The following is a 10,000-nucleotide window of genomic DNA, read 5'->3' as shown; positions in this document are numbered from 1 at the left end:
ATAAAAAAAAGGGAATTACTTTTCCTGAATAAGAATGTTACAAAATCTTTCAATATCATTTCCATATTTCTGACAAGTCTCCATTAATCTATAATACTTCTTCTCATCAATCAAGAAGACACACAGAGACAAATCACCATACCATTCCTTTTCAAATCACAAATAAACCTTTGCCTGGTGTCATTGTTCACTTTTTAAGAAATCGATGCTTATCATATTGTTACCGATATCACAGCGAAATGACAGACAACTTGCAAAGATGGACGCAGTTTACCAAAGACTTTCAAAGTTAAAAAAAAAAAAAAAAAAAAAAAAAAAAAAAACAGACAATGCTGGATGATGATGATAGTAATCATAATATTAATAGTAATAATAACAACAATAACAATAATAATAATAATAATAAGAATGATGATAATTAATAATAATAACAATAATAATAATAATAATAATAATAATAATAATAATAATAACAATAATAACAATAACAATAACAATATCAATAACAATAACAATAATAATAATTATAATAATGATGACAAGGGCGGTCTGGCATCCTAATAGCAGGGTGGCTGGCAAACCAAAAGGGCCAGGTTCAGAAAAACAATTCATGGGTATTCTCTAATAAAAAAAAAATTGTAAATAGTGATCATTGTGGGGCCCTGCTTATAACCATGGGTTATGACTGTAATACTTCAGTTTATGTAAACTGTCTTCTCCAGCCTTCTCGGAAAGGGCCCGTAATTTTTCTTTACCTTACATATCAGGGTGCCCCCCGGGTGGCGATCGACACTTTGCCACCCGGGCCAGACCGCGCCTGAATAATGATAATAATGATAATAATGATAATAATGATAATAATAATAATAGTATTAATTATAATAATAATAACTAACAATTACTATAAAACCGCTATAAAATTTCAAATGATGAAAATATAGATTTCTTAACTCGTCTCAGGTATCCATTTCTATTTCGGCCAATTTTAGCATTTCATGGAACTTGAGAAAAGTTTAGCTTGCCATTCCCCCACTTCGCGTGCAACATGAGGATATCCAATCTAGTGCATGTTTAAAAGTGCTGTTCAAATGGCTAACCTAATTTCTTAACAAAATCAATCAAATTTTGGAGAACATGCAACTTTATATAGCCGAAAAGAAAGAAAAAAAAGAAAAAGTTGATTAAACAAACTGAATAAACCATACCTCAAAATTCTAGTTAAAAGATCTAGAAATTAGTATCAAAATAACAAAATCAATAATGCTGCATTATCATGAGAAAATACTTATTGCACAACACCAATAAAGTGATTTTAGGATAAACTTTAAAAAAAAGGAAAACCCATGCATTGTCTGAGGCAGTCAGAATCTAAACACATCAATAGTTAACTTTATGAAAACAATGATCTTGACATTTCATAATCATTTCAGAAAAATAGGCCTTACTAATCTGATGAGCACATCATGTAAAAGTGACTTCTGATGAGAGAGAGAGAGAGAGAGAGAGAGAGAGAGAGAGAGAGAGAGAGAGAGAGAGAGAGAGAGAGAGAGAGAGAGAGAGAGAGAGAGAGAGAGAGAGAGAGAGAGAGAGAGAGAGAGAGAGAGAGAGAGAGAGAGAGAGAGAGAGAGAGAGAGAGAGAGAGAGAGAGAGAGAGAGAGAGAGAGAGAGAGAGAGAGAGAGAGAGAGAGAGAGAGAGAGAGAGAGAAATCACAGCACTTCTAATTTATGATCCTAATTTGAAGAAAATTTCCATCTGCAGGACACAATCAAATTCTTTTACTTCACTTAGAAGTAAATATATAAAACACTGATGAAAACAAAACAAAACAAAAAGATAAAAGGAAAATAAAAAGGTTCAAGAAAATATCTGATCCTCTGACACTGATGCTAGCAAATAAAAGACAATAGTGTGATCCTAACAGGAAAGTTGTAAAACTCTCTATGAATTATGTTTCCTTCTGAGAAGACTCTGAATCCCCGACACCCTTTGGATTCTTATATTATCCTCACATTCATTTCTTCCGTATCTTTTTGTCAACTGGTTATCAACCCTTTTCATTTTATTTCCTATTTTTCCTAGAATTTGATGATTTCAATAATGTTTATTCAAAAAGCCCATATAAAAATCAATCTGATGGACACCCATCCATCCATACATTCAAGAATATGTCCCTGAGAACCAATATGTTGTGAATATATCTAATTGCTTATCTTAATTCAGGATACATCTACATGCATTTACATTTTCATTTACTTATGGATGAAGAAAATATAAAATCAATAAAAATATAGATCCTCAAGTAACCCCCCAGTATATACAATTGTGTGGTGAAAGGCAAAACACTGGATGACACTTTTCATCAAAACAGAAAAAAAAAATCTGGAGTTCATAATCACATATAGGAAGGTATACAGTCAGAGTTGTTAAAAAGTCAAGGAGATGAGTACTCCATCCATTGTGATATTTGTTTTAATCTGGCCATTCAAGTGGCCTGGTCTGATGTTTATCAATGCAACAGTATGAACAACATGGAAAGCTGGTGTGGTTCCATGATAAATATTATCCATCGTTGCACTATGGCATATATGTAACACTATTCATGGTTCATCTTGAAATCTTTAGTTTACTGTAATGGACATGGAGTACAATATGTAATGCTCCGAAACCAAATACTCAAGTTGTCGGCATTAGCAATGTACTAGACTCTGGCCTGATGTCCTATCATGTTATGCATAGTCAAGCCTGTTCTATGTCATGTGTGCTCTAAACTGTTGTTCACCTTTTTTTTACCCTGGCTGCAGTCGTTGAGGAGGAACAGCCCTTCAAAAGAAAGCTTAACATCTCTTTTTTGCTTATTACCTAATCAATCATTTACGCATACCAACCGCATGAAGAGCAGAGTTATTTCATGATTCCTATGCTTCCAATTTTTCCACAAGCATCTCCTGTCATGCTTGGGTCACCTGTGGAAGTTTGCTGAGAAATGACCTAAAATTCAATTCATAAATAAAGATAATTATATTTTTTGTCCTCTCATTACCACCCTGTTTAATAATGGAAAAATAAAGGCACTAAGGAACAACCTCATCATCCTTATTTTCATCTTTCAAGAGAGTGTAAATAATCATTAAATGAAGAAAGAAAGAAAGGAAAAAAATCAACCAATCCAATTCATATTTGATGGCATTATAATCCCTAATATAGCTGCTAACATTCACTGCCCTCCTCCCAATACATAATGCATGAAGTACTATTCTGTGCCATGCTTGGTACATGTATAATCATCACTCATGACAACCTGATTTTGTCTTGGTTCATGTGTGTAGATGTTGCCTTCTTTATTTCCCTACGAGGATTAATTTTTAATAAGTGTGCAATTAGTTTCTCACATGAAAATCAGCAAGTTTATTCCTAGAAGAAAATCTGATGATGTACAATTAGGTGAAGTTTGACTAATTTGACAACTTCATGACAGATTCAGATATGGGCTTCACATTTATATTCAGGAATAATCTAAATTCTTTAACTTCATTTTTCAACTAGGTTTAGTTTGTATTCACATTTTGTGAGTATTGAAGATGAGTCAAAAACATATCAAACAGTGAAACACACCATGATCAGTGCCCACCAAAAAAATCACAAACTTCGTAACAATGGCCAATATTCCTAATTACCCAATGCAATCTCCAAATTCTGAATGCCTCCATGACGGATAAATGAGCACTCTTACTTACCTTTATCAACATTGACACCCATAGACCCAAGGAAGCGGACTGTGAAGAACTTATCAGTTTCTTGTTTTACGACTTTGCCCTCCGCACCATCATCTGTGACATCTTGTTCGCTTGAGTGGATTAATAAAAAGATCGTTTTGAAATTCTTTGCCAAAAAATACATAGGAAATATGGAAAATAAAGAGAATGCTAAGACTCTAATTCAATACCTGAACATAGCTGACAATCTATCACTAAATCTTTTGTTGCTTAGGATGATTTGTATGAACATGCCAAGTCTACAGTGAACTCAGCTCTTTAGTTGTGGTTCCTCATAGATGGCTCCACAAGTGCTTAGTCACTAAAGAGTCCTACCTATCACACCTGTTTAGTCTTTTCTTTGATTTTCAAAAATTCTCTTTTATTCTATATTGCTGCATTTATTGCACATGACATCAATGTCAATAATAATAATAATAATAATGATAATAATTATAATAATAATAATAATAATAATAATAATAATAATAATAATAATAATAATAGAATTGATATTAATAGCATTAGGACTTTTTATTTCAGGAAAACATCTTCCTATTACTCAAGGACGAGGGAAATCAGGTGAGGTCATGTACACCTATAAACTGACTAATTCGTAACTAAGCTTTTGGGGAACCATCTATCTATGTACATTTCACAAAATAAAACTACAATGGACATTACATGTTCCCAACAGCAAACGGTTAATATAATACATACACTAATAAGTATAGTTCACTGCCTCTGCTAGGAAACTCACTCTAAAACTACCCTTAGTATTGGTCTAAAATAAAATGGTGCCACCATGAGCAACAAAAATACATTATCATCATTTGCTCTTGCACTACTGATGATACCATCCCTATTCTTTTGAGCAAGAGTACTGCCAATAGTTTTTGGAGTGATTCCTATACGTATGTAATTCTAACATTTCTGTGACAATTTTCGAGTAATGATGATGATATTTTCTTATTCTACGAATATATCAAAATCATTATTTCACAGCAGCATCTGCAAAGACCATACCTGTCATTCTGACTATCGAGATTAAGCGTAAATGTTTCCTCAGGTGAAGTGAGAAGATCGAACACAATAGGAGCGTCGGGTGGGATTGCTGCAGCTTGTGGCATTGCAGCAGAAGCTGCAGTGCTTGATGGAGGTGATGCACTTGCTGTTGTGGGTGTAGAAGGAGCTGAGCCCATTGCAGCTGATGCGGCATGGAACTTATCAGCCTGAAATGCAAATTTTCAACAAAAGAATAAGAAAGTGAGAGAGAAAAAAAGAGAGACTTTTTAACTTATTAGGACAAATGATAGATAGATAGATAGATAGATAGATAGATAGATAGAGAAGGAGAGAGTGAGAGAGAGAGAGAGAGAGAGAGAGAGAGAGAGAGAGAGAGAGAGAGAGATAGAAAGACAGAGAGAGAGAGAGAGAGAGAGAGAGAGAGAGAGAGAGAGAGAGAGAGAGAGAGAGACAGAGACAGAGACAGAGACAGAGACAGAGACAGAGACAGAGACAGAGACAGAGACAGAGACAGAGACACAGAGACACAGAGACACAGAGACACAGAGACACAGAGACACAGAGACACAGAGACACAGAGACACAGAGACACAGAGACACAGAGACACAGAGACACAGAGACAGAGACAGAGACAGAGACAGAGACAGAGACAGAGACAGAGACAGAGAGACAGAGAGACAGAGAGACAGAGAGACAGAGACAGAGACAGAGACAGAGAGACAGAGAGACAGAGAGACAGAGAGACAGAGACAGAGACAGAGACAGAGACAGAGACAGAGACAGAGACGGAGACGGAAACAGAGATAGAGACAGGCAGAGAGAGAGATAGAGATAAAGGCAGAGACAGAGACAGAGGATCAAAATCAAATCAGAATCAAATAATCTATTTAGCCAAAAACTACAAAATACAAAAGCATTATACAATATCATATAATATGGCCGAGCCCTCCAAGAGTTGGACTCCTTTAGGAAGGCCCCTGTTAAAACAATTATGGATTTTTAACAATTGAATACATAATACTAACAAAAAGATACAAACATACATAATAAGCTATTACATAAAACATATTTTCATATTTGAACCAAATATACATGTATTACTAGAACATCTAGCATTATTAGTTGTCATCTTCTATATAACTATCTACATTATTTTACAGAACCAACATAAAAGAACAGTTTATTCCTAAAGAAATTAGATAATAAATTAGACATATTACACAGTAATTATACATTTGACAGGTTAGAGAGCATAGTGGGACAATAAATAATGTTTCAGTGTGTTTTAGGAGAGCAATGTTGTGCATTCTCTGATTCTGTGTGGAAGATTATTCCACAGTAAAGGCCCTTGATACAAGATACTCATTTGTGACCATTGAGTTCTCATGAATGGTACAGTTAAAAGGTTATTAATTCTTGTATTATACCTTTCATTTGCTCTGGTATTGAACATAGAATTTCCAAAAGCATTTATACATTTAGTAATATATAAGCCACAGTAAGTATCTACATCATTATATTTCAATAATTTTAGGTGCAAGAAGCCAGCATTTGTATGATCATATCTTTTCAAGATAGTTCTTATTACTAGCTTCTTAACTATTATTATGGACTTTTAGAGTGTTTGCGTGACCTATGACCTACTTTTACTGGCGGCTGAGCAAATGGTAACTGCATATTTCCATGGAAGATGACATTATGGGATTTTTCAAGATTTAGAGTCAATTTATTCAAACAAACCCAATTCTCAATACTTAGTAATTCAATATTAGTTAAATGTACTGACTCATGTAGTGAATTACCAGAGGTTTATAGACATATATCATCGGCATAAATAATAAAATTAAATTTACCAGCATTGATTATGTCATTGCTATACACATTGAAAAGAACTGGGCCCAAAATTGACCCTTGAGGAACAAGTACATAAAGAAGAATGGTTGCAAAATGATACTTATCGAGTCCAGTTGCTTAAATAAGATGAAAACCCTTTATGAGCTGTGCCTCAAATTCCATAATGACATAATTTTTGTTGCAAGATGTTATGGGTAACAGTGTCAAGTGCTTTAGATAAATAAAAAAAATACCCCTAGAGTGAATTTTCTCTCATCAAAGCCTTTGATAATATTTGTAAAGTAAACAATATTCAATTCTGTAGATTTATTTTTCCTGAAGCAATACTTGGAGTCAGTATTTATTCATATAAAAATGCATTTAATTGCTTAGTGATGATTCTCTCCAAAATTTTATTGAAACCATCAGGAACAAGAGATAACAAAAGTTGCTCTGTTGAAACTGCTCCCCTGCTTTAAATAGAGGATGAATTTTAGCTATCTTTAATCAAAGAAATCATCTAAAGGCTCAGGTAAGCTGTAGATATTGTAACTGAAAACTGAGAGGTGGGTGTCTGCATCATACTGGAATTCACTGGTAAGAGAAGGGACAGGAAAAGCATTGAGATAGCTAGGATTGGACTTTCCAAGAAAATTCTGCATGAAAGAATCTGGATCATGGTCAATTCGCTGTTTCTTGTCACCAGATGAAAAATTCTCAAATACTAAACCATACAAGTTGTCTAAAGTTATGCAGAGGAATTTAATAGAAATTTGTAAACAGATTTAGGAAATCAACATCAATACAAGAGAAAATGGAAAAACAAATGGTAAAGCCATTTTGAGCTATAAAATATACAGTCAGCACCGTAAATAACACTGAAGGACACTTTTACACAGACAGAGAGACAGTGAGACAGACTGAAACAGAGAGACAGAGAGATAGAGAAACAGAAACAGAGAGACAGAGAGATAGAGAAACAGAAACAGAGAGACAGAGAGATAGAGAAACAGAAACAGAGAGATAGAGAAACAGATACAGAGAGACAGAGAGATAGAGAAACAGAAACAGAGAGACAGAGAGATAGAGAAACAGAAACAGAGATACAGAGAGAGAATAGATTCAGAGAGAGAGAGAGAGTATAGAAAGAGATATCAAGCTGAGACAGTAACTGAATGGCAAATACGAAATATGTCCTAATACTCACGAAAAACTGGCCAACCCCCGAGAACAAAGAGGATGGGGCAGCCTTCTCATCCTTGACATATCCTCCATCCTTGGCCAAATTATGGATTGTTAACATCCATTCATCTCGCTCTCGGTCATTGAGTGCCTGAAGGGTTACGGATCTGCAAAGTTAGAGAAATTATTATTTCTTTCTGTCATTTTTCTCGGTATAATAAAAATCTTATGCTTATCATGAGATCTTATACTTCACTTATATGGTAATGGAAAGAAAATGAGAGGAAAAATATAACAGAATTTCCTAGCTATCCTCTAAACAGAACTGCAAGAAAATAGAATATATTTTTTTTTTTTATCAATAAATGAAAAAAGGAGCAAAGATTAATAATAATAATAATAATAATAATAATAATAATAATAATAATAATAATAATAATAATAATAATAATAATAATAATAATAATAATAATAATAATAATAATAATAATAATAATAATGATGATGATGATGATGATAATGATGGTGATGATAATGATGATAATAATAATGATGATGATAATAATAATCATAATAACATTAATAACATTAACATTAATAACATTAATAATATCAATCAAACCCTATCACGTATCTTACACCTGAATACCTACTTTTTACTAGTAGCAACCTGGAAGACGTGTCGCCGATCATCCGTATCTGTAGCATGAACGAGGGTTGTCAAGTCCACCTCTAAGAGGAGTGATCCAGCTGCCTCGCCCTTCACAACACTCATCAGATTTCCTCCCTCCAGGAACACGAACTGTCTCTCCCAAGAGCTCATCACACCCATATACTTTCTGTAAGGACATTTGTTTCATTCTCATGATCGATAAGGTCTACAGCGTTAAGAATAATAGTATCTACCTATCTCATTTGCATATCTTCCTATGACTATTACTGGACATATGTATAAGAAAATTACCATTGAAATAAAGAAAAGAAATTTTGCACCCATTTCCAATCTTCAGGAAAATCATATTTCATTGAAACTTAAGATCTACATTTTTAAAAAAGTTAAAAAAACTAACTTCTGAACATTGAGATATCCTGCTTTATTAGTGAGGGTTGTATCGGGTGGCAATGAAGCGATGTCTGGAGGCGGTTCGGCATAGTACATCAGCTGTGACTGCGTAATGATGGAGTCTATCAGCTCCAGTGTGTCTTCTCTTTCCTTTGCTTGGTCTTCAACAACACTGAAATGATGATTATGACGACTTATATATTCACTATTGTAGTTAATAAAATAGTTTAAGGTATGTTACTAACATGAAATTTCATCACTGTGAGATTTCTTTTACATGATAATCTCTCCACAGAAGGAAGGATCGCATACACTGTGTATACAAAAAGAACGTACATTTGTATGCATTAAATTTATGTATCTTTGCATGACTGCATGAAAGTTTTCATCAAGAAATATAATACTAACTGAACACATGATACCTGAGGCTTTAATGTTGACAAAAACTCACAGAAATTTTATCTTAAACTCACTACTAATATCACAATATTTTCCTTAAAACCATGAATGCTGACCTTTTAACACAGACAGAAATGTTGGCTAAGAAGTCTTCCACTTCTGGGGTCACAAGAGCATCATGACCCATATTATAGTGTGCTCTTGTGGCTACTAAGAGTCCCAGCATAGGCTCAAGCAATGCTGATTTCCTTGAATACTGCAACAGGTTCAACTTGGAATAGTAATGGAGAGCCATCTGTTGAAAAAAAATGGAAGCCCTCATTCAACTTTGGTTCACTAAGGGTAAACAAAATAAATATGGTAAACAAACCTCTCTGTGCATTGAGAAACACAACTTATACTAGTATTAAACTACAATTCTGTTGATAAAATTCATATAATTATACAAATAAATAAACAAAAGCTACTCACCTGGTGGAATTTTTTTTTCGAAACATACACATCCTCATTCGATTCGCGGTGTTCCTGTTCTGGATCCCGGCGGCGACAACGACTGTATCTTGTAATGGCCCTGTCCAAGTCAGTTCCAGCATTCTGAAATAAAATTAAAACTCTCTCAGCATATTCACGCCTGGATGATGCCCAACCACGTAATGGTAGGATGACCACCCAACACACTGGGATGATGTCTTCACATAATGCATGGTCAAACCGACTATATGTTGTGCATGCTAAACAGTTGT

The 10,000-nt window shown here is 34.3% G+C and overlaps 1 protein-coding gene across 6 annotated transcripts in view; it reads right to left on the bottom strand.

The window, feature by feature from the left end:
• LOC113823119 (DCC-interacting protein 13-alpha) overlaps window positions 1-10,000 on the bottom strand; it is a 33,737-nt gene that overhangs the window by 17,470 nt on the left and 6,267 nt on the right. For all 6 annotated transcript variants that reach the window (XM_070137289.1, XM_070137288.1, XM_070137290.1 and 3 more), the window contains exons 5-11: window positions 9,729-9,851; window positions 9,374-9,552; window positions 8,866-9,030; window positions 8,449-8,634; window positions 7,821-7,962; window positions 4,780-4,985; window positions 3,736-3,845 (exon numbers count right to left, since the gene is read on the bottom strand). In XM_070137289.1, coding sequence (XP_069993390.1) covers window positions 3,736-3,845; window positions 4,780-4,985; window positions 7,821-7,962; window positions 8,449-8,634; window positions 8,866-9,030; window positions 9,374-9,552; window positions 9,729-9,851 — 1,111 coding nt within the window. The remainder of the gene's footprint in view (window positions 1-3,735; window positions 3,846-4,779; window positions 4,986-7,820; window positions 7,963-8,448; window positions 8,635-8,865; window positions 9,031-9,373; window positions 9,553-9,728; window positions 9,852-10,000) is intronic.

This window comes from Penaeus vannamei, chromosome 23 (assembly GCF_042767895.1).
Source record: "Penaeus vannamei isolate JL-2024 chromosome 23, ASM4276789v1, whole genome shotgun sequence".
NCBI lineage: Eukaryota > Metazoa > Arthropoda > Malacostraca > Decapoda > Penaeidae > Penaeus > Penaeus vannamei.
The sequence above is the reverse complement of the archived record's forward strand: the minus strand, read 5'-3'. Positions and strand labels throughout refer to the sequence as shown.